Source organism: Electrona antarctica (genome assembly GCF_951216825.1).
Source record: "Electrona antarctica genome assembly, chromosome: 16".
Lineage (NCBI taxonomy): Eukaryota > Metazoa > Chordata > Actinopteri > Myctophiformes > Myctophidae > Electrona > Electrona antarctica.
The window spans coordinates 22,712,292-22,738,282 of record NC_136797.1 but is presented as its reverse complement, the minus strand read 5'-3'; the positions used below and the strand labels follow the sequence as shown (position 1 = coordinate 22,738,282).

General features: G+C 45.5%; 1 protein-coding gene across 1 annotated transcript in view; it reads left to right on the top strand.

Moving 5' to 3' along the window:
• Positions 1-25,991, top strand: part of fibcd1b (fibrinogen C domain containing 1b) — a gene marked incomplete at both ends in the record, with an annotated part of 343,932 nt that overhangs the window by 127,603 nt on the left and 190,338 nt on the right. The window contains one exon of the mRNA XM_079524855.1: positions 11,990-12,149. Within this exon, the coding sequence (XP_079380981.1) occupies positions 11,990-12,149 (160 nt within the window). The remainder of the gene's footprint in view (positions 1-11,989; positions 12,150-25,991) is intronic.

Sequence of the window (25,991 nt, the reverse complement as noted above, 5' to 3'; positions counted from 1 at the left end):
GAGGAGGGAACTTGTGAACTCAATGCTGCCGCAATCTGGCAGAGTCAGGTTATGTCAGTTCTATGTCAGCGGTGCTCAACCTTTTTTCATGTCAAGGACCCCCAGAATTATCTGTATTTGGCCACGGACCCCCATCTGAAAATATGTTGTTCCAGGGACCCCCTGCAGAAGCAAAGATTTGAGTTAAAAACGTTCGCTCTGAAAGACTATAAGTGCCATGGATGACTGGACGTATAGCTGAGGTGAACTTACCTTTGTCCGGGGTGCCTAAGACGTACGGCCGAGTTTTGTTTAATCCACGTTTATCGGCGAATCAAAACCAACAAGTTAGCATGTTTGTAGCATGTTTAGCTAGCTACAGATCCCGGCGTGTACGCCCGTGCACGCACGCAAGCCGTCTTTATATGCATTATGGCTCATAATCTGGTCAAAATGCGATATTCGGGGTGTCATAAAACCCTAATTTGAGATCGGACGATCAAAAACGATTTTCAGACACATACTCGGTGCTGGTAGTTGATCCATAATGGCCGACTTCTACCTCCGGTAAAAACGGAACTAGAGCAAGAGCTTCTTCTTCTTTCACGTTTTGTTCAATTTGTCTGGCATCCAGCGCCCAGTGCCCCTACAGGCTGGCGGTCTCCAAGGAGTTGAAAGATTTGCGCCACATTTTCACGATTTTTCAAAAGAATAGAAAATCTACAAGCTTGTATAGCGCGGCACTCGGGGTCGCGCTACGAGCTTGTAGATCTGCTATTTTTCAATATCTAAAGTAGAACATAATGCTTAAAACACCTAAAGGGGTTCCCGTCCGGAATGTGTTATTTAGTGTTGCAGAAATGCACACATCGGATGATGTAATCATATACATAATGTGTCCCCGTTGCTATATGTTTAACACGTTATTATTTTATGCTTTTTTCCCCTCACACAGTCGTGCGTGTGTGTGTGTGTGTGTGTGTGTGTGTGTGTGTGTGTGTGTGTGTGTGTGTGTGTGTGTGTGTGTGTGTGTGTGTGTGTGTGTGTGTGTGTGTGTGTGTGTGTGTGTGTGTGTGTGTGTGTGTGTGTGTGTGTGTGTGTGTGTGTGTGTGTGTGTGTGTGTGTGTGTGTGTGCGCGTCCTGTGGGGCTTAGCCCCTCTAGTCTGTATTGAATGGATTTGATAGCCGCCAGCCATGTGCAGTGCATACAATCAGACACACTGGGTAAGATGTACTAAGCCAGTTGGCTCTGAATCTCTCTATGCACAGAAATGGCAAATTTTTTCCCCCCCTCGCATATGGACGGAAGTGGATGGCATTTCCCTCAAAATGCATTGGTTCTCAAAGTGGAGTCCGGGGACCCCCAGGGGTCCTTGGAGGGCTTCCGGGGGGGGGGGGGGGGGGGGGGTCAAAAGGTGTTGCAGTACCATGGCTATTTAAAAATAATTGTACATCTGCTATATTTTTCAACATTTTTTGAAAAATGTAATTAGATTTTCATTTTATTTTTGAGGGGTGCTAGCCCCTCCTATATGTCCAGCTTTGAGGGTGCGTGTAAAACACAATCATTGTCCTAACACAAACATTAAATGCCATTGATAATGAATGGCCAGTTTTACGTCATTGTCTCAACACAAACATGCCATAGATAATGAATGGCAAGTTTTGAGTGTGTGTGTAAACACAAATATTGAAGATGAAAGTGAGGACGCAAATTCAAATTGGTCGGAATGAGATGATATATGATGATATACGATGATAAGAGCGCCCCTCACTTCACTTCACACGGGTGTGATTTTAGTTTTTACACACAAATCTTCTCTGATGGCGGTCCCTGGCACAAAACACTTTCAGATGGGGGGTCCGTGGCCCTTGGCACGGAAAACTACTGGCTTAACCCATTTTGACCTGAGATCAGATTCTAAAAATGTCTTCTACTTCCTGACAGTTTTCTGAAAAAGCTATGTTTCTATGTCAGTCGTTCTTCGATTTTGCAGAATGAATGCAGCGGCTTCTGAGCATCATTTGTCCAGGATCCACTTATAAGACCTATGAACCCCCCCCCCCCCCCCCTTACATTATGCATATCGTTACTGTCAGGCAGATCTCCAAAATGAACATTTTGGTCATTTTGTCATTTACGGTATTAATTTTAAGTGCTTCAAGTGCCTCAGCGAGGATCATAACTGTAACGAAGACTCTGACTAGGACGTTGGGCTATATGATATATGACATGTTTAGTATGACAATCCCTATATTTGGGCCCGACCTAGTGCTGATATCGATAGATATGGTAGAACCATATATGGATAGAACCATATATGGATAGATCTAACTGGCTTAGTCATCATGACAAGCCTGGTCGGAGAATATATAGAGGGTCGGCTTCAGGGAGAAGGCAGAAGTCGAAGCATCCTGGTTTAAGTTCTAACCGGACACCACTGCGTGGGTCCTAACCTAAGTAATCAGCAATAGAGCCTTGAGCTATTTTATAATAACCTTAAGTGGCTTAAATTAAGTGCTAAAAGCATAGGCTATCAGACACAAAATAGCTTAAATATCATACAAATATAAAAAAATAAACATATAATTATTGTTAATTACTATGTTCCACTGAACCAAGACTGCACTTTGGAACAATTATTTTTTTAATAACATTTCTTTTGTCTCGGAAGAGACATGTAAATGATGTAAATTTCCCTTTTAGAAGAACAGCTGGTGATATTTCTCTTGAGACGGCTACAGTAATTGCTGCTGCTGGGTCCCACAGTGCACTGTGGTAAAAAAAAAAACAATGTGTGCCGTTGTTTTGTATGTTATAATAATTCATAATGTCATAGCATGCATGGCTTTGGTACGTCAACACTTGAACTCAGCTGCACCTACAACTCAGTGTTGAACACAGGACCAAAGGGGCGAGACACACCATACACCATCCACAACGTGTAATTGAGTCAAACGTAATTTTGTCCAATCTGTATGTGTCACAGTCTGTCTCTCCCTCAGTCTGTGTCTCCACCCTGCTGGCCACTCCCATATCCCATTCCACCACACTGCAGTCCCATTTACACACCTGTCTCCAACTCCCTCATCAGCCCACCTGTGAACACTTATACAATCAAACCAGCTCCAATAAAACTGGACTCAGAGCAGACACTCATTGTCAGTTCACAAGTGTGTTGTCATCGATGCATCACCTGTTCCTGCTTTCCTCTCCTGACTTCTTTGTTGTTTTCCTATCGCCTGACTCCTGCCTACAACTTCAGTGTCTCTACATTAAATACTCTGAAATATACTCTTGTTTGTTGTGACTTTGCACATGGGTTCAACTCGCTCTGTCTGCCTCCTTGACAGTATGGTAGAGTATAATATAACTTTTGAGGTTATAAGGTGAGGTGGTTGTACTGTATTCTGTCTCCCTGCTCTTCTATTGTGACCTTTACAGTAGATCAGGTCAAAGGTCATGTCTCCCCTATAGATACAGTATCTGACACATTTTCAGTTTATCCCCTGAGCAAGCAGGCAGGCTCAATTAGCTCAATGGTAAAAATGTCATAAATTGCAGTGCCCGGTGTCGAGTCGGTCGGACCCACGGTTGTCCAGAACCACCACAAAAGGTCTCTGCCCGGGCTCTGGACAGCGCCCCTGCCCAGAGTCCATATATGGAGCTGGCCTGTTCTGCCATCACAACACTCCACATTTGGGCATGCCTGACACAGAACTCAATATATATAAATAAAGGGACACGTACGAAAATCTCCATATATGGGCGTAAAAGGGACACAGACAGATGGGGTGGGGAGCGGTTACTCTGACACGGGTATACAACGGGTATTTAGCCGGGTGCGGGCGTGGATCTCCAACTTCCATCGTTACGGACCCGGTGCTCTACAGCCGGGCCACCGGTCTATAGTACTGTATCAATTTGGGGGATCCTTCACATGAAAAAGGCTAGAGAACCGGCTGCTATAAGTGCTTCTGTTTTCAGCGGGTGGTGGTGGTCGCGGCAGAGCGCAGCAAGGGCCAGCGAGGCTAAGTGGGGCTGCTGGTGGTGCTTTCTGGCAGCACAGGGACAACCCGGCTTGATGGATCTGTTCTGTGGAAGTGAGGCGCGGGCGGGGTGTATATCCCATTTTGGGCGGGAACCCCTTTTTGGTGTTAGCATTATGTTATGCTTTAGCTATTGCAAAATAGCAGATCTACAAGCTCTACGAGCTTGTAGGTCTGCTATTTTTTTAAAAATCGAAGAACGACTGACATGGAAACATAGCTTTTTCAGAAGGATGTAGAAGACATTTTTTTAGAATCTGATCTCAGGTCAAAATGGGATATATATGCGCAGACACTGTTTCAGGGCCTGACACCCCCGATGTGACTGTGTGATCTATCGGTCGCCTGTGGCCAGGGACTTTGTGATTTATATGGTGACACGCAGCTGACTGTGCCATTGTTAGTAATGGCTCTGTGTGAGTGCAACATGCCCCCCCATAGGAGGATTGTTGTACCGGCGCTTGCACCTCAGAGAGAGAGAGAGAGAGAGAGAGGGAGAGAGAGAACTATATCCCACATTGCCCCCGAGGCGAGGATGAGACGCGGAGACCGATGTGATTGGCTTGTGGTTTTGGAACCATGTCTTGTTTTAAGATGTTCCAGTGATGGATGCTTTCATCTCTCACGTTTAGGGCTCAACTTAAACGGGTCCTTCCCATTCACACTAAATTATGTCGCAACTGTTGATTATTCAATTGATGACTTCGGCGATTAACCCATTTAGGCCTGACTTAAATCCTCCAGTTTTCTTAAATAAATATTTTCACGATTTTTCAAAAATAGCAGACCTACAAGCTCGTAGCGCGCCACTCGGTGGTGCGCTATGAGCTTGTAGATCTGCTATTTTTCAATAGCTAAATTATAACAATGTCTAAAACATCAAAAGGGGTTCCCGCCCAAAATGGATTAATCGAATAATTGAGAAGCACATTTGTTTAATACATTTGTTACATTTTTCTCATATCAGTGAATCAATATGAAAATATTGAAACTTTTATATAGATATATTTTTAAATTTGCTAAATTGATTGTTCCATTGGCCACTTAAGCCGTGTTGTTTACTTAGTCGGTGCACTTCACGTTTAGTGTACACTACTGTATAAAGAACATCCATGCTCTTCCGTGGTGATATTTATTACAGCAAATAAGCGATAACTGTTGCTTTCTAAGCAGCAAGTTAAGTTCTCCCGGTCTTATGTACATTCAAGAGTTTACGAATGCATATCGTTGCCGTCGATCACAAACTTTGAATCTCCGTGTTTCAACTGTATGTTGTTTTTCGTAAATGAACGCCCTATACAACTTCATCATACACGAGTGTCACACAAACGCAGCGAAAACAACAGATGAGCGACGTGTCGCGATAGAGCTGCTATTTGCACTATAGTTTAAAATGTTTCAATAGAATAATAACTAAGGGACAGTTCTTGGACGTACGAGGGTTCCGCCCGACATCGACAAACTGTGAAACCTGCCATGTCAATATTAATGCTTTTATAAGCTGCACTTATAGCAAATGTAGAGTCTCGCATTTCCAGAGTTTACAATGGCAGAATATGCACTTCCATAAACACCAGCCACTGTTAAATAAAGTCATGTAGATGGCAAGGCTAATGACAGCGAATTGCATTTACTTAACCCATTCAGGATGAGAGCGATGCAACTTGGGAACCTAATAATACCTGTTAAAGTGGAGTGGTTAAGTAATCAATTTGCAGGTGTGGGGTTGCCATGGCAATCAATTGGCTGAGGCAGAGGCTGGAAATTGCACAGGTGAGGGGGTTTAGGCTGATTGGGCCCACTGGCAGAGCCTGACCAGAGCCTTTTGTGGTGGTTCTGGAGAACCGTGGGTCCGACTGACTCGATACCGGGCACTGCACTCCCTGCGGGGGTGTGGAACGCGTGTGTCGAATGTGAAGTCGTTGGGGCAAACGGGTAATACTTATAGCTATTGAAAAATAGCAGATCTACAGTACAAGCTCATAGCGTGGCACCGAGTGCAGCGCTACGAGCTTGTATAGATCTGCTATTGTTGAAAAATCGTGAAAATGTGACGCAAATCTTTGAATATAATATTATTCTTTCAGAGCGAATGTTTTTAACTCAATTCGTGGCTTCTGGGGGGGTGCCTGGAACAACATATTTTCAGATGTGGGTCGGCGGCCAATTACATATAATTTTTGGGGTCCTTGACATGAAATAGTTTGAGAACCACTGACATAGAAACATAGCTTCTTCAGAACCGGGCTCTTTTAGAACCGGGCTCAGGTCTAAATGGGTTAATACAATAATAAATAAGGGACAGTTCTTGGACGTACGAGGGTTCCGCCCGACATCGACAAACTGTGAAACCTGCCATGCCAATTAATGCTTTTATAAGCTGCACTTATAGCAAATGTAGAGTCTCGCATTCCCAGAGTTTACAATGGCAGAATATGCACTTCCATAAACACCAGCCAATGTTAAATAAAGTAATGTAGATGGCAAGGCTATAATGACAGCAAATTGCATTAACTTAAAGTGATTTGTCAGTGCAGCGCGTAATGAGAAGCTGCAGATAACACTCACAGTTTGTCTAGCTGGCTCGCCATCAACGCTGCCCATGAAACCTACGTATAGGGACAAACCACAGTGAATGCACACGCACGCGTCACGTGCGTGTGCATGTGCGCACGCGTGCACGACAAAAGCAAAGCACGCACGTGTGCGCACAACAAAAGCAAATCATTCATGGCACACAAGGACGGATTTGCACTCACTCAGGAAAAAACTAGAATTTCAAATCATGTTGTTTTGAATTCACATTATTCTCTCTCTCTCTCTCTCTCTCTCTCTCTCTCCGTTTGTCTCCTAATGGATGTCCACATCAAGAATGATAACTATAATAAAGATATACCTGCCTATACCAAATGGGATATGCACATCCACACATGTTTATTGTTTAACGTATGTAGTGACTCACTCGCTCGCCCATATACAGTCACACACGCACACTTCACACAATTCAACAGTCATATAAGCTTTCATGGAGCCCTTTCACAACATTTGTTTCCAACAAGTGCCCCTCATTTGTCATCCTATACAAAAGACATTTCAGTTCTGTATGAAGAGGTATGTCATGATTTTAAAGCTTCTGCTTCTCTCTCCCACGCTCTCTCTCTCTGTCTCTCTCTCTCTCTCTCTCTCTCTCTCTCTCTCTCTCTCTCTCTCTCTTTCTCTCACACACGCATGTTTCTGTTTTACACACACACACACACACACACACACACACACACACACACACTGACTCACGCGTATTGTATAATCACGTTCAGGTACAATACCTCTGCATGGTAGCCTGGGTTCTATTTATAAAAAGCAACACTGTCATAACCACTTAAGCCCTATCTACACTTCAGCTGAGTGCCTTGTGTTGGCCACATAATCACGGTGTCCCTGCTTCGATTCTGCCTGAAGATGTGTGTGTGTGAGCACGTCTTTAGATAGATAAAATATGCAAAGAGTACAATAGACAGAACAATATACAACAAAAACAGCCATGCATACATACATGAACATAGACAACTTACTAAAACTAAAGCTCTCCAGTAATTGGCTCCCATGCACCATGAGAATGTCAAGGACCCCATACCTGATCACTGTGGATGATCAGGTGAGGTACTTGACATTCTCACGGTCCTTGACATTTTCATGTCTAAGGACCCCAAAAAATATATTAATTGGCCGCCGACCCCCATCTGAAAATATGTTGTTCCAGAAGCAACGATTTGAGTTCAAAACGTTCGCTCTGAAAGAATATACATTCAAAGATTTGGGCCACATTTTCACGATTTTTCGCACCACCAGTGTGTAATGATTAAATGCCAAATGTGTATTTATGGTCATATAAAATGCACTAGAACACAAGTACACCTCAAAAACCTCACGAGAACACCTCAAACAGCTAGTTTAGTGTTCTAATTCTAAACACGGATTTTGATTGTATACTCCAACGCCAAAAGTGTTTAGTGTTTAAAGCGATTAAACATGTTTATATATCTAAACACTGACACATTTAAATAGTATTACAAATTGTCACGATATCAGTCTGTTGCACACGTTTATTATGTAGTGATGTCCTAGTGTTTCCTGTTTTTCCCTAGTTACTGTTTCCTGTGTTGTCTAACCTCCCTGTGATTACTAGTCTTCTCCACCTGTGTCCTGTTTAGTCTCAGCCAATGATATGTTGATTGTAGTTATGTTGCACCTGTGTCTAGTTAGTCTTTGTGTATTTAAACCGCCCTGTGTCCAGTCTTCCCTTGCCAGATTATAGTCAATGTTACTGTGTTTCCTGATGTCTGCGTATGACCTGCTACGGCTACACTGTGTTGTGAGTTTTGTGTTAAAACACCTTGATTGCTGTTAATTGATTGATCAAACGATATGCCCTGCTTAATACGACATCCCCGCTATTTGTTTTATGTGTCTAAATCGCCCTATTTTAATAATTAAAAAGAAAGTCCGTCTTTGCCGCAAAGCTGGTGGAAGGAGCTTCTTGTTATGATGTCGAAACCGGAAATCGACACATTCGCTGGGCTGCTAGGGCTTCTGGGAAATTGAGTCCAATGCAAGTGAACGGAAGACACGGCCTCATGGAATGTGGTCTTATGCACCCGTCTTGTGGCGTACCAAGATGGCGGGTGGTGCGATTGATCGCAAGACACGGGGGAACCTATTTTAGGCGGATTTTCGCCGATCAAAAGCCCAGATACTTCAGCGTATGATCTAAAGGTAATAAAACAATCTCGGCAGCGTAGAATATTTGATTAAAATGCGGGTAAATCGTATTATGGAGTCAAACTGTTAATAAATAGTCATTGGACTTCATCTGTTTGCCTCTTGGTTCTGCTTCTGGGTCCTCACCTGACACACCGTGACACAAATAAGTGTTCTGAACCTGGGGATCGGCTGGATTCAGAGTGTAAAGCAGTAGCGGGATATTCAAATTATGTGTATGAGGCAATATCCCTGCGGCCCACCAGTGGTCCCTGACCCACATGTTGAGAAGCGCTGGTATAAACGGTATAGCGCAAAGCCAAGTGCTGCACCCAAACACCTTTCCTCCTCTGCATTGTGTTCCCTCTCTCTCTCTCTGCACTATATTCACATCCAAATACATGTACCACAAAACTAAAGAAAGAAAGAAATAAGGAAAAGGAAAGTGCCTTTATAAAAAGTATTCCATCCTAATATAAATGTCAAATATATTGGAGGAAAAAAAAGAAAAGAAAAATAATAACGCATGTGTAATCACGCCACACAATAGCACATCCCACATAGCAGAAAACCCAATTTACTCTGGTGCATCTTGCCCAGTTTCTCCGTAAAAAATGGGTCATCCTTCTCTCTGTGTGTGTGTGTGTGTGTGTGTGTGTGTGTGTGTGTGTGTGTGTGTGTGTGTGTGTGTGTGTGTGTGTGTGTGTGTGTGTGTGTGTGTGTGTGTGTGTGTGTGTGTGTGTGTGTGTGTGTGTGTGTGTGTGTGTGTGTGTGTGTGTGTGTGTGTGTGTGTGTGTGTGTGTGTGTGTGTGTGTGTGTGTGTGTGTGTGAGTAATGTGATTGTGGTGTTGCCCACAGTGACTCTGGGGTGAGCTGCATGCTTATTGAGGCCAGTGAACGGCTGCTGGGGCTTTGTGTCTAACACAGTTAACCACCTTCTCTCGCACGCACGCACACACGCACGCACGCGTGCCACAGGACGGCATGATTGCAACCGCTTATCTTATCTCTGACTTTGGACAGTTCAGGTCTGTGTGTGTGTATGTACATGTTTGTGTGGACTGTCCACTACTGTGTGTGTGTGTGTGTGTGTGTGTGTGTGTTGTGGGCGGTTGGGGGGCAGTACTTTAGGCGGTGTGAAGTCAATGACCAAATAGGACGGTGCCAGAGGATGACCTATCCACAATATGCAGTGTTGACAAAAGCCGCATATAGTAAAGGGCAGAGCAGAGTGGGGCAGGAAGGCTTCCCTCCTTCTCTCTCTCTCTCTCTCTCTCTCTCTCTCTCTCTCTCTCTCTCTCTCTCTCTCTCTCTCTCTCTCTCTCTCTCTCTCTCTCTCTCTCTCCAGGCCAGACCAGGCACGCACATTCATCACCTGCCTTCCTCACCCCGCACCTTGCTACTCTGTTCCTATAGAGCAATCAACAGCACTGCGTAACAGCAGTGGTGTAAAGCAGTGCTTCCCAAAGTGGGGTCCTTGATGGAGTTCCAGGGGGTCCCCCAGCTAAATTATAGTTTGGAACCAAAATGGACCCTTATGGGTCTGTAACTCTGAGAGTGTACGGGTCCATTTGGTTCTATTTGTACACTCTCAGATTTAAATTAACATTAAACAGTTCCAATTGGCCGATCTACATGTAGATTGGCTATAGTTGAACTATTTAAAAATGTTTTTTAAGATAAATAAAATATATGTGCAAAGAGGTTTAGAGATAAAAGGGCGAGGTGCGCCCAAGATAGGGCCATTGGTGTTCTACCTACAACTAAGCTGGCACCAAAGATGGTATGCAATCCGCTCCTTCACATAACCTTATTTACATTGTCAGCAAAATATCCTATAGCCGTCACCAGGGTCAAAATGTCTCAATGACGAGTAGAAAGCTCTGCAACCTCTGCAGATGTGCTGCTTATGTTTTACTAACATACTCTTGCCATAGGGGCAGCGGTGGCCGAACGGTTTGCGGAGCGGTCTTGTTATCGGAAGGTCGCCAGTTCGTATCCCCGGACCGGCACGTTAAAATTACCACCGCTGAAGTGCCCTTGAGCAAGGCATTGAACCCATACCATGAAATGTTCTATGAGCAGGGTCTGGCTGTAAACAAGTTTGTCGAGCTTAGTCCATTCACCCTGGGTAAACAAAGAACTTTGCTTTGCTTTGCTTTGCCATACAGATGGGAATAAATCACATTTTATAAAAGAAAATATATGTTTTAAGAAGTTTTAAGGATTGCAGCTTTCAGAGAACCTTTTTGTCAGGTGACATACAACAGACCCTTTTTTATCAGCGACCTAGTCATGATTGGCTGCACCTAAGCCAATGGGAGTCTGACCCCATACTCTGAAACACCGCCTATACCAATGGGATCAGAGTCTGACCCCATACTCTGAAACGCTGCCTAAGCCAATGGGAGTCTGACCCCATACTCTGAAACGCCTGGGGTTCCCTTTCGTCCATAAGAAACGTCATGCCGTTATGCAATGGTAGCCTGTAGCTGAGTATCTGACTGAATCATGCAGGCAGTCCACTCAGTGAGTGGGCAAGGCTCTGTGGTCTGGAGCCATGCAGGCTAACATGGTGTATTCTAACACATCTGAAACTTCATGTGTCTCATGCAACTACAGTAACAATAGCTACATCTCTCTCTCTCTCTCTCTCTCTCTCTCTCTCTCTCTCTCTCTCTCTCTCTCTCTCTCGCTTGCCATCTGGCTAAGCCAAAGAAATCATGCCCTGAGGGCTGTGTGGACCCTGTGCTCATACTGACTGGACTGGTATAGGCACGGCTCACAGTCGAATATGCCGATTATGAGATGGTGGATGAACTGGAGGGTTTCAGTGCAAAATGGGCAATATAGCGGGAGTATTGTGTATACAGTGGGGGACGATGATGAACTGCTATTCACTTTTTGATCTGCTTTTTCAAGGCTGGTGTTGTTCCTTTGATTTCGTTTTTTCATTTTGTGATTATATATTTAAGACTGGCATGCAGTTATAAGATCCTGGTTTTGGTCTATATTACACACCAGTGCTTAATAAAGGACCTTTTAAAATCAAAAAATCTAATCTCTGTCTCTGTCGCTGTCTCTGTCTCTGTCTCTGTCTCTGTCTCTCTCTATGTCTCTCTCTCTGTCTCTGTCTCTGTCTCTGTCTCTGTCTCTGTCTCTGTCTCTGTCTCTCTCTCTCTGTGTCTCTCTCTCTCTCTCTCAGCTGCTGTCAGAGAGCCAGATCAACATGGTGAAGGTGGTGAACTCGGTGAGCGACACGCTCAACGCCATGCAGAAGGAGAACGTGGGGCTGAAGGCGCGCGTCAAGGCCGACCTGCAGAGGGCGCCGGCCAGAGGGGCTCGCTTCAAGGGCTGCTCCAACGGTAAGGAGAACAAACATCTGTTCTAAACCCTGGTGTCAGAGAGTGTTGCAGAGGCAGGGGCTGAAATCCCGTAAGAGGGCACTTTTGGACGAAAATAGCAGATCTACAAGCTCACAACGCGTCGCAGCGCGACACGTTGAGAGCTTGTAGATCAGCTATTTTCGGGGCGCAACCCAGCACTCTTTAGCTAGTGGAGATGCGGTGTATACGACATGGATTTCTAAACAAATTTGTTCAACGCAATACTGCGTTCAAGTTCAAGGAGACTGAATGCATGCCTTCCGGTATGGCATGGAAAGGAGTGGCATTTGCATTTCTTTCACCATGTAGTAAATGCTGCATTTGTGGTCTGGAGAGGGCAGTTGTTTTACAGACGGGTATACGGGCAGGGGGCTGAAGCCCCCTTTGATGTCTATGTGTGCATGTCCCTGCCTGGTGTCATGTCATTATGCTGTGTAGGTCATCATCGATTCCCCACATACGTTGCACATTGGCCGATCCGACCAATGTGTCTGCGACTCTGAGTCATGGCGTCGGGGGGGGGGGGGGGGGGGGCTTTGTCAAAGTACCCTTTGTACCCGTCTGTCTGTGTCCCTTTTCTGCCCATATATGGAGATCTGTTGTCATTATTAGTATATGCCCATACCTTGTGTGTTGGCGAGTCTGAGTGAGTGATATCAAATAATAGGCTATAATAATAATGTCATGGTATTTTGTTCTTAGCCAGTTATTTTTCTCCCCAATTAAGTCGAATCAACCAATTGATTCCTCGACATATACACATTGTCACTGCTGTTGAGCACAGACTCACCTGCCAGTGAGGAGCCCCCACCGAGAGGAAGTGTGCGGGCCTTTCGTTCCACTCCTCCCGCCCAACACTCCCCGCTGACGGGTGCCGCCCCCCAGCCCGTGGGAGTACGTGCAGCGTACCCTCCCCACCCTGGGGCTTCCCTCCCCCAAACACGGGCCAGTTGTGTGTGCCGACAAAGCTGCAGGCACCACGGTGTTGAGCAGGGGTCTTTACCGGAGTTAAAGACCCTGGGTTCCCGCCCAGTTATACTTTAGCTATTGAAAAATAGCAGATCTACAAGCTCATAGCACGCCACTGAGTGGCGTGCTATGAGCTTGTAGGTCTGCTATTTTTGAAAAATCGTGAAAATACGGCACAAATCGTTGAGTGGGGCTTAAGTGGTTAGGCACAAAGAAAGCACAAGCATCTTCCTTTCTACATCTGTCATGTAACAAGTGTTGTGCACACACACACACACACACGCACGCACGCACGCACGCACGCACGCACGCACGCACGCACGCACACACGCACGCACGCAGGTCAGCCGCTTTCTCAGGGCTTCAGATATGTATATCTACTCCAACATCTAACAGTCTTCACACTATGAGAAATGGCTCTATCTACTGGGCAGAGAGAGAGGGGGGGGGGGGGGGCAGAGGTGAAAGAAAGAAAGAGAGAAAAAATAATACAAGGAATAGAAGGGGAGAAAATGCATCACAAACTGTTGAGAAATGCTGTACCCATTGGGCTGTGTTGCTGTGTTTCCCTCTCTGAGAGAGAGACAGAGGCACACACACATACGGCTATACAGAGAGAGAGAGCAGCCCGAGGCGTCTTCCCTCAGGAAAGCCTTCAGAACCAGACCTGTGGGAAATCTCCTGCTACGGTCCTGCTCTGCACAGGCAGCCAAGGAGCACCGAGCCAAGGCCGCTTTATGTAGCACTCACAAATATAACACACTCCACTGCTAATGCCACCAGAGAGAGAAAGAGAGAGAGAGAGAGAGAGAGAGAGAGAGAGAGAGAGAGAGAGAGAGAGACATGCACATGGAGAGTTGGCAAGTTTGAGTGTGAGAGACGGCTCGCAGCATAGCCCATGAATATTTCACACACATTTGCACATAACAGGTAGACGTGCACCTGGAAACATACATAAGCACCGTAACAGTGCGTGCGTGCGTGCGTGCATGCGTGCGTGCGTGCGTGCGTGCGTGCGTGCGTGCGCGTGCGCACGTGCGTGCGTGCAGTGGAACAGGACGCGCGCACACAGCCACATGCCCTGTCAACCTTTAAGGCAGTGTTATGATAAGCAGTCTCTGCAGTGTGGCGGCATACAGAGAGGATCAGGAGGCAAAGCGTCCGTCTGGGAACCTCCAAAGGGCCTTTGAGCGACTCGATCCTCGGATCCCTCCTGGCTTTGTGTCAACGTGTCCTCGACACTGAGCCCCTAAACTGCTCTGAATGAGTTGGCCTTACACGTGCGTGTGCGCGCGTGTGCGAACCGCGGTGACAGTAACAGCACATTGTACTGTGCTTTGCATAAAGGCACTATAGAAATGCTGAGCGTTCCACCATAACAGAATGATGGCCTTTAGAGGTTAGGTGAAGTTCCGTCGCCGACGGCACTGAAGCACCTCTCGGCTGCCTCTGCGCTGCAGCGACGTGGCCACTTCAATAGAGTACTGGAGTCCAGATGTCACTATCCCTGCACTCCGCCTCATGGGTCACGTACTGAAGTCCAGATGTCACTATCCCTGCACTCCGCCTCATGGGTCACGTACTGAAGTCCCGATGTCGCTCCCACTCCGCCTGGGTCACTCTGGGTCATTTTCTGTATTTGGAATTCCCGTATAGGTGAAACTTACAGTAGATTGCGTCAAATAAACACACCACCCCAAGTCCAAAACATGTGTCGTCGAGCACAAAATCATGTTCATGAGATGACAAAGTTCATAAATGAAAGGATTGTTTTCCTCTACTCTGAAATCATTGCTGTCCAAAACCGTTGCTTTTTTATTGTTACTATAATAAACAGCTTAAACAGCGATTTTCACTACTTGTGTGCAACACTCGTACGTCTCGAACGTCTATAATCAGTTTGTGTGCCCCAGCCTCTCTCAGCTCACATAGCTTCACGTTGCGGCGTTCGGAGTATGTAGCCAATACGGCGTCACGTTGCAGCGCACAGAGCATGCAGCCAATACGTCTTCACGTTGCAGAGCATGTAGCCAATACGGCTTCATGTTGCAGTGTTCAGAGCATGTAGCCAATACGGCTTCACGTTGCAGCGTTCAGAGTATGTAGCCAATACGGCTTCACGTTGCAGTGTTCAGAGTATGTAGCCAATACGGCGTCACGTTGCAGCGCACAGAGCATGCAGCCAATACGTCTTCACGTTGCAGAGCATGTAGCCAATACGGCTTCATGTTGCAGAGCATGTAGCCAATACGGCTTCATGTTGCAGAGCATGTAGCCAATACGTCTTCACGTTGCAGAGCATGTAGCCAATACGGCTTCACGTTGCAGAGCATGTAGCCAATACGTCTTCACGTTGCAGAGCATGTAGCCAATACGGCTTCATGTTGCAGTGTTCAGAGCATGTAGCCAATACGGCTTCACGTTGCAGCGTTCAGAGTATGTAGCCAATACGGCTTCACGTTGCAGCGTTCAGAGTATGTAGCCAATACGGCTTCACGTTGCAGTGTTCAGAGCATGCAGCCAATACGGCTTCACGTTGCAGTGTTCAGAGTATGTAGCCAATACGGCTTCACGTTGCAGTGTTCAGAGTATGTAGCCAATACGGCTTCACGTTGCAGCGTTCAGAGTATGTAGCCAATACGGCTTCACGTTGCAGTGTTCAGAGCATGCAGCCAATACGGCTTCACGTTGCAGTGTTCAGAGTATGTAGCCAATACGGCTTCATGTTGCAGCGTTCAGAGTATGTAGCCAATACGGCTTCACGTTGCAGTGTTCAGAGCATGCAGCCAATACGGCTTCACGTTGCAGTGTTCAGAGTATGTAGCCAATACGGCTTCACGTTGCAGCGTTCAGAGTATGTAGCCAATACGGCTTCACGTTGCAGTGTTCAGAGCATGTAGCCAATACGGCTTCATGTTGCAGTGTTCAGAGCATGTAGCTGAAGAATATAATCTACAATCAAAGGCCCATACACAGACCTTGAATACTTAGACTAAAAAACACTCTGGACGGAGAATGAAGCCAACAGCAGAGACAAAGGCAGAATGAAAGTTGCTCCGGAGTTCCATTTATTTTCAGAGAGTACAAGACATCATTCACAGCCATGGGCCTGGCCCACCCGCCTCACGGCGTGTGAGCCACTGAACTAACTGTTACAAACATTTTCAATAGACCTTATACACTCAAAGACAGAGACATCAAAGGAAGAATGCAAAGGTGGTCCCAACCCCCCTTAAGTCTAAAGTGGTCAAACATGCCTAAATTGTCTCCATATATGGTCACCAGGAAGCAAGCACAGAACAGTAGGTGTCCTGCAGGCCTGGCCGTTTACTATCAGCAAGCCAGATCTTTAGGGTCCCTCCTGCAGTGCCCATGCAGGCATCCTGTCTAAACATGTCATGTCACTCTCTCAATGAGAGACAAAGATCCACTTTAGTTTAAAACATGGTTCTTTATACTATATTAATGTGAATTGTGATTTCCAGATACATCAGACCTCCCTTTGAGGCAACCATGCCTCATAAAACGAATATGGAAACACAATTATTGACCCTCGTCCTCCCTTTGGCACTGACTGGAACATCAAGATGACACAAAGAAATCAAACAATTACAGTAGAATTAAAAATGGCTTACAAACTTCTAGGCATTCAAATCACATAACTCGTTACCAGTGTTCTCATTCCATTACAGTATTATCATCGGTGTGCTTATAGAACTCCCTTCTGTGTTCTCTCTTACACCCTAACTTCTCTGTACTGTAATCAACTTCACTTACATAACTCAAAACATGATCATTGGCATAAATGATAATCCGTAAACATATATCTGACATTTAAACACAATACACCGTCGCTGAATCCAACCCCTTTTGCTTCACTCCAAAGCACCCAATTATTGAATACAAAGTGTGTTACGGTTCTTCAAACTTTACATCTGATGCTCTTAGCATCAGTTAATGTTAAGTATACATTTTACCATAGTCATCCATAAAATGATTCATTTTTGTTTGGTTAACTCATCTTTTTAGGACATGCAAAAATCATCTATAATTATTTCAACACTCTAGATTTCCCAAGGCTCGTACAAATAACAGCACTGCGGCACTTACAACATTCACTTCATGACCCCTTAGGTCATGGACGGACCAATGCGAGACCTGACCACCTCTTTGTGATTCACACCCACGAAACAACATATAAAAAACGTGCATGCTACTATTATTCACTTACGTTAAAATCCTAGAGTAATTTATATAACTTTAGAGTTTTCCCCACATGTCATAGCAGAAATACCTTCGTTGACTTTTCCCATTCACAAATTTATTCGAACAAAAATAAGAACGTTATGCACAATTAGGACGATTAACACTTATGCGTACGACAGGAGCGCTGTCTTTCGCCTGACAAAGAAACATCTAACTAATTTTACTCCGGTAAATATTTCTATTCAGAATTTCAAATCTCCCTTAGGCATATCATCCCCATTAAGCCAACTTATCTAATTAAATACCTGACACATAAAATCAACACACATGCCCATTATATGTTGAACTAGACAAACGTAAACATACATTTGGAATCAAATGGAACGATATCCATCTGATATAATAGAATCTTCTGTAACGTTTCTTCTCCTTTTGTCTCACCTTCGTCATCAGTCAGCGCACACGGGCCAAACGAGGTTGTGATTGTGCAGTACACTTATGCACCGCATGGCGTAGGCCGCTCTGTTGTCGAGAGTTGCCCTTTGTCCCGTCCGGAAACTTTCATTCTGAATTCTGATCTGAATTCACTTTATCACCTCCTCCCTTTCAGTCATGACAATACAACATGACTAAAAAAACGAGAAAGTGAATCAGTGTCATCACAGGAGAATGTAGGCCTCTGCGAGGCAGAAACTCGTGACTCGCCGCGTTGCGAGCTTGTAGATCAGCTCTGTCGAGCCGCCGAATGGAACGAAGCCACGACGCCTCGCCGCCGGCGCCTGTCGAGTCGAGACGCGCCGTGAAGAGTCAATGAAGTGGCCATCGCCTCCCTTGGACCGCTGACCGCCGACGAACGCCCTCGGGCCGGGGCACGCTGTGCTCCGTAGCACCCCTCTCCCCGCCGTCCAGCCGCCGAGCATCGCCTCTGGTCACGATCGCCGAGAGCATCACGCCGTTGCCCATCGCCGCTCCTCGGTGCAGGCCGCCTCCGTCGTGGTGGTGATGAATGAAACCCCCCCCACCGCGCCGGGCAGGCCGTCGCCATTGTCTCGCTGGTTCGACTGCAGTGCGCATAGCGCCGTCGTCGTCGCCGTTCCCCTCCGTCCAAAAAATTGCCGACCGAAATATCTATTAGACTGAATTGTCAATTGTCCACCGGTTCTCTCGCCTGACGCAAAAATGCATCAACACGACCGAGCTCGGCACCACTTTGAAGAATATAATCTACAATCAAAGGCCCATACACAGACCTTGAATACTTAGACTAAAAAACACTCTGGACGGAGAATGAAGCCAACAGCAGAGACAAAGGCAGAATGAAAGTTGCTCCGGAGTTCCATTTATTTTCAGAGAGTACAAGACATCATTCACAGCCATGGGCCTGGCCCACCCGCCTCACGGCGTGTGAGCCACTGAACTAACTGTTACAAACATTTTCAATAGACCTTATACACTCAAAGACAGAGACATCAAAGGAAGAATGCAAAGGTGGTCCCAACCCCCCTTAAGTCTAAAGTGGTCAAACATGCCTAAATTGTCTCCATATATGGTCACCAGGAAGCAAGCACAGAACAGTAGGTGTCCTGCAGGCCTGGCCGTTTACTATCAGCAAGCCAGATCTTTAGGGTCCCTCCTGCAGTGCCCATGCAGGCATCCTGTCTAAACATGTCATGTCACTCTCTCAATGAGAGACAAAGATCCACTTTAGTTTAAAACATGGTTCTTTATACTATATTAATGTGAATTGTGATTTCCAGATACATCATAGCCAATACGGCTTCACGTTGCAGTGTTCAGAGCATGTAGCCAATACGGCTTCACGTTGCAGTGTTCAGAGCATGTAGCCAATACGGCTTCACGTTACGGCGTTCAGAGCATGTAGCCAATACGGCTTCACGTTACGGCGTTCAGAGTATGTAGCCAATACGGCTTCACGTTACGGCGTTCAGAGTATGTAGCCAATGCGGCTTCACGTTGCAGTGTTCAGAGTGTGCAGCCAATACAGCATCGCGTTGCAGTGCACAGAGCATGCAGCCAATAGGGCTTCACGTTGCAGTGCACAGAGCATGCAGCCAATAGGGCTTCACGTTGCGGCATTCAGAGTATGCAGCCAATAGGGCTTCACGTTGCAGTGTTCAGAGTGTGCAGCCAATACAGCATCGCGTTGCAGTGCACAGAGCATGCAGCCAATAGGGCTTCACGTTGCAGTGCACAGAGTATGCAGCCAATAGGGCTTCACGTTGCAGCGTTCAGAGCATGCAGCCAATAGGGCTTCACGTTGCAGCACTCAGAGCATGTAGCTAATACGGCTTCACGTTGCAGTGTTCAGAGCATGCAGCCAATAGGGCTTCACGTTGCAGTGTTCAGAGCATGCAGCCAATAGGGCTTCACGTTGCAGTGTTCAGAGCATGCAGCGAATAGGGCTTCACGTTGCAGCGCTCAGAGTAGGCTTTAGGCCGTTCAGACTATGGGTAAGTCTGGGTTTGTCTTATATGTAAGGCCAGCACCGCTATTCCAAAGCTCATAAGGTATATTCTTTTTTACTATTTTCAGCAATTGGATAATCATTTTTTTGGTGGTATATACTGTAGATCTTGTTGAGCTGGTCGTTCTGAAAGTACTGTAGCTCTCAAGTCCAAGTGAGGACACCCCTGGCCTTAGGAAATCGCTACTACGCCACTAACACGGTCTAGCATGGTCGCTAGTAGAGGTAGATCAACATGTTGTCCAGCTGCTGTTCAAGCAGCTGGCAAAAAAGTTTAACCCATTCTGGACGGGAACCCCTTTTGGTGTTTTAACCCATTTAGACCTGATGTCGAAATTAAAAAAAACGTTCACTCTGAAAGAATATATATTCAAAGATTTGTGCCGCATTTTTACGATTTTTTTCAAAAATAGCAGACCTACAAGCTCGTAGCGCGCTACTCGGTGGCGCGCTATGAGCTTGTAGATCTGCTATTTTTCAATAGCTAAATTATAACATAATGCTTAGTTAAAACACCAAAAGGGGTTCCCGCCCAGAATGGGTTAACTAAGCATTATGTTATACTTTAGCTATTGAAAAATAGCAGATCTACAAGCTTGTAGGTCTGCTATTTTTGAAAAATCGTAAAAATACGGCACAAATATTTGAATATATATTCTTTCAGAGCAAACTTTTTTTTATTTCGACGTCAGACCTAAATGGGTTAAATATGCATATGGAGATATAGGAGGTTTCTGCCCGAGAGGAAGGACATGATGATCCAGGAAGCGGATGAGCGGTCTGCAGACAGATGGAGACAGAGCATCCAGGCAATGGGATGAGCGGTCTGCAGACAGATGGAGACAGAGCATCCAGGCAATGGGATGAGCGGTCTGCAGACAGATGGAGACAGAGCATCCAGGCAATGGAAGGAATGGAACACCTTCAGCATTCAGCTTTCAGCTATACAATGTCGTCTGGGATGCTTCATGAATACACAGAGAGAATGACTGTTTTCCCCTTACCATGCGTGAAATCTCCTGTTCGCAGGTTTTACATTTGGACCTTTATTTTTTATTTTTTTATATGTTTTTTTTGTGTGGCTTTCGCCTTTTTTATTTTATTTTTTTATGGAAGGACAGACAGTAGGCTGACAGGAAATGGGGAGAGAGATGGGGGGAAGACATGCAGTAAAGGCCGTCGGGATCGGGAGTCGAACCCGCAGCACACTGCCAGACTGGATTGCCAGCCAAGGTGCCTGGACCACTGAGCCATGGCCCAGGCACATTTGGACGTTTTATTCAATAAGGAATATTCCAGCAGTATTGAGACAATGTAAACGAGTAGTAAATATGTAAAAATATCTAACTAATACCCACCTCATATAGCTCAGATTTTCTCATTGTCTTTCAGCTACTAACACATTATTAACTGCCAGGTATTAATCAATGATTCCGCCACTGCTCGTGTTTCTCAGTATCTTATTTTGAAGACCCACGGGACCCGAGACGTGACCCGGATGTAAATAGATTCTGTGTGGAGGGTCAGACATGTAATCGTCTTTTCTTTCACCCGGAGAATACATTTTGTAAACCTGCGATCATCGGTTCTTTAGTTATGGGCTGTTGAATAAAGCTTGTTTTGAGCAATAACGCAATCTGGGGGGGGGGGGGGGGGGGGGGGGGGGGGAAATCAGAGACAAATGTATTTTTTATAAATCTGTTTACATCGAGGCGGATTTTCACTTCCGGGTCATTTCCGGTTGGAAAGAGAAAGGAAAGAGATACAACTAAGAATGAAAAAGTACAATAAGAGTAAACTGGCAATGTATTTACATAACAGGGATTAGGAATATTCAAGTAGGCTACCGAAAAAATAGGGGATTTAGGGACATGTTGATGAAATCCTTTAAACTTTTCCTCTGCCAGCATCAGCAATGCATTTCATATACAGCTGACTCGAGTCTAAGATAAAAAAAAAAACAAGTGTTTCTGTTTAGTCTATACAACATGAGCAATCTCCAATCCCCAGTAGTGTGTGTGCAATATTGTCGTGACTATATCCACCGTAATCTACAGAGGAGTGTACAAAACCGTTTGAATTTATAGTGACAATTCAGGAAGGCACATCGTTTATAAAAATCTACAGTGGCATCCCCTGAAGGCAGCTGCATGGAGAGAGAGCGAGGGAGCTGCAGGACAGAGGTGTCCATTATAATGAATGCAGGTTCTAATGACCCTTTTAGTGCAGCTGCACCTGCTATGGCAGCGCCAGGCCCACTTGCTTTGAGCCTCTGCCATTATGGCTGCAGAATACTCAATTACGGAAAGCCTCGCAGGCTGAATATTCCTCTTGAAGACGCTAACCTCCCAACCGCTTCGACACGCTAAAAATAGGACAGAAACTATCCTCATTAAATGTATCACTTTTAGATGGTTTCAAATATAGGGATGTGTCCCTATATATCAAGTTTTGTGTGCTCCAGATCCGTTTCTGATAATTCTATCTGCCGATACCGAAATGTATATTTTATAGAACACGTTTATGCCACATCACAATAGTATACAATATCCCAAATCATAGACGATTTACAGTCTATTATCATGATATGGATATCATATTGATACTAGGGGATGTCCCAATCACGTTTGTTTGCTCCCAATCCGATTCCGATCAGTTGAAAATGACGTGATCGGCCGTGATTTTGACCACCCCATTCGACTGTTTCAGTGCATAGAATATGCGAAATCAACCGTCATCAGGACCATGCAATGGGCCCAGTATGGACATTTTCCGCATACTCACTGTTTCAGTATGTCATTATCACCTATTGTGATGGGTGATAATGGTATTTTTGTGTCACTGATGTCAATGACGCGAGGCGCCGTGCCGAGCGTTGCGAAGGCTACCGAGTTACGTCCCGATAGGCAGAGAATAGTATATATTAGTAGCCCCTAGTTTCCATGCGCCGACAATAGAGTTGGAAATGACACGTGACACCACAATGTCTAGTATGCCAGTATGGCCATATTGGCCGTATTCCAATGTCCTGATAACGGTTGATTCCGTCTATTTAATACAGTGATAACGGGTGAATCCGCTGATTTTGACAATGGTCATTTTGCTTCTCACATGTTCATACATTGAGATACTTTATTTTTTTGTATTGTGATATTGTCAAACATATCAGACACATACATTTCCCAACGGGGGAAAGGCATGTATTTGATTCAGCCATAAATAATGAATGACCACAGCATAGATAGACCCAGCCCCACCTCCTCCGCAAATCTAACCTATCCTGGAATACGTTTGTCTCACACACACACACACACACACACACACACACACACACACACACACACACACACACACACACACACACACACACACACACACACACACACACACACACCAATCAGACGGGGCGCTTTCTCCCGTTTGGAGGCTTGCCAGACTGTGACGTAAAAAGAAGAAAAAAGCTGAACGTCCAATATAGCAATCAGTCTGGATTCCAGGCTAAATGCAACCCTGTTTCTTAGGGTGTGTATGATGAAGACACTAGCGGACGCCATATTACAGACGAAATGCCCGCACAGGTCTCATTTGGGGCAGCCTTATTGCAGCTACTAATCACTATTAGCTCCCCGATATAGTCTTTTGTTATTGCTGTTTTTCATTAGTCTGCTGTAAAAACCAAAAAGGAAAAGCTAAACTTAAATGGGCCATGCTTTCCCTTTGAGGCTGATGATCATCATGACAAATGCCAGAGCTCGGTATCGCTGGCTTACATAAGGAACACGTTTCAAGGGGACCAGACATGCTCTACAACCGAGGACCATATAAGAAAAAAAGAAAAAAGTCACAATTGACCTTTGCAAGAACTCTCATGGCTCTTGTTAAATTCGGGAGTTTGACCCAGCGAAGGCTGGCATACATAATCTCTAGACAATCTCTTCCTTCCTTATAGGCTACGCCGCCAAGGGAATAATGCTCTCTCCCTTGTTTAATACTTTAACACGTCTAGGACGGGAACGCATGTGTCACCTTTAGCTTTTAACCACTTTAGCCGTGTTGTTATACTATTGAAATTAAATAATAGCAGATCTACAAGCTCATAGCGCGGCACCGAGTGCCGCGCTATGAGCTTATAGATCTGCTATTTTTGAAACATCGTGAAAAAATGATAGGCGCAATTCTTTGAATATATATTATTTCACAGTGAACATTTTTTAACTATAATCTTTGCTTCTTGGGAGTCCCTGCATGGAACAACATATTTTCAGATGGGGGGTCGACGCCGGTGGACAAATACATATGTTTGGGGTCCTTGACATGAAATAGTTTGAGAACCACTGATTTTAGAGACGGGGGTTTACAGAAAACTGTCAGAATCGACCTCAAGTCTAAATGGGTTAATGCTTTAACCCATTTATGGCGGAAACCCCTTTTGGTGTTAGCATCATGTTATGCTTTAGCTATTGAAAAATAGCAGATCTACAAGCTCATAGCGCGCCACCGAGTGGCGCGCTACGAGCTTGTAGGTCTGCTATTTTTGAAAAATCGAAGAATGACTGACATAGAAACATAGCTTTTTCAGAAAACTGTCAGGATGTAGAAGACATTTTTTAGAATCTGATCTCAGGTCAAAATGGGTTAAGAGTGCAGTGTGTCCCAGCAATAGTGCCCATATACCCATAGTGCTGCTGCTGCTCTGGCCTGCTGATAACTTAGCACCCTGCTGTCCCACCACCATGCAGCGATGTGCACGGCGATGACACAGAGACAGCTATAGTCTCTATTTATGTCCCTGTCTCTCTCTCTGACACATGCACAGTAAAGTCGCCAGTGTTTATATAACTCTTGAGATGTAAAAAGAAATAAACTGGGGAAATATTTGGACCTCAGGATCCACATAGAAATGGCGAGGCTCCAATGTGAAACCCACTTGTGCCAATAGTGGCAGTAGGGGCAAACGCTCACCCCCCAGAACATGATTTACCATTCTGTGCCTATCGGGACGTATAACTCGAACGGCGCTGAGTCGGCGCAATCGAACTTCGCAACGTTCAGCACGGCAACTCGCTTGCTCGGCGGCGCCGCCTCTCGTGGCTCAAGTTCGCTTGAGATCTATCCATCCATCCATCTTCAGCCGCTTATCCGTAGTCGGGTCGCGGGGGCAACAGCTCCATGCACCAGAGAGCTCCAGACTTCCCTCTCCAAAGCAACATTAGTGACTTCCGCCTGGGGGTTCCCGAGACGTTCCAAGGCCAGTGAGTCGATGTGTTTCCTCCAACCGCGCCTTGGTCTTCCCCGGGGTCTCCTCCCAGTGGGACGTTCTCTGTATCTGCCCGTCCTTGTCCCTTTTATGCCCCTATATGGAGATCTCGGTATCTGTCAGTCCTTGTCCCTTTTATGCCCATATAATTATGGAGATCCCCTAGTACATTATGGCCATATGGGCCCATACAAGGAGCTGACTAATTTGTTTGCACCTGATGCCATGACGACACATTGAGGTTAGACAACACACTCCATATTTGGTCGTAGCTGCATTGGGAACTCTATTATGGTTATGGCTGAGTCAATCAGAGGTCCGTCCGCCCGACGGCCCGGATAGAAATGTAGGGGGCCTATATGCCCTGAGGTACAATGTTCAACAAAGGGTTGTAACGTTGGGTTTTCGTGGTTAATTTCAATCACTTACCTTCTCTTGCATCCTGTGCTTCTTTTTCCTCTTTGTTTGCTTCTGTCAGCTCACATCTGTCAGCTCACACCATGCCTCCTTCATATTGCAACGCTGTCTCTCTATACTGTTCCTTTTATTCATTAACCTCGAAGACAAAATTCATCTTTGAAGTTTGGATTGTTGGGTTTTTTGAAGGGCTGTGTCTGTGCGCGTGCGTGTGTGCGTGCGTGTGCGTGCGTGTGTGTGTGTGTGTGTGTGTGTGCGTGTGCGTGTGCGTGTGCGCGTGTGTGTGTGTGTGTGCGTGCGTGCGTGTGTGTGCGTGCGCAGTTTTCATCGTATCTTTTTCCATTAAGCAACACATTCTCAGCTTTCCTCCTCCCCTCTCATGCCCTTCTCTTTTCCTCCATTTGCGTCTTCCCAGAAGTCGGACATTTGGGACCGATTTTAGGAAACAACTTTCAGAACCGACACACTGGGGACCCATTTTCACACG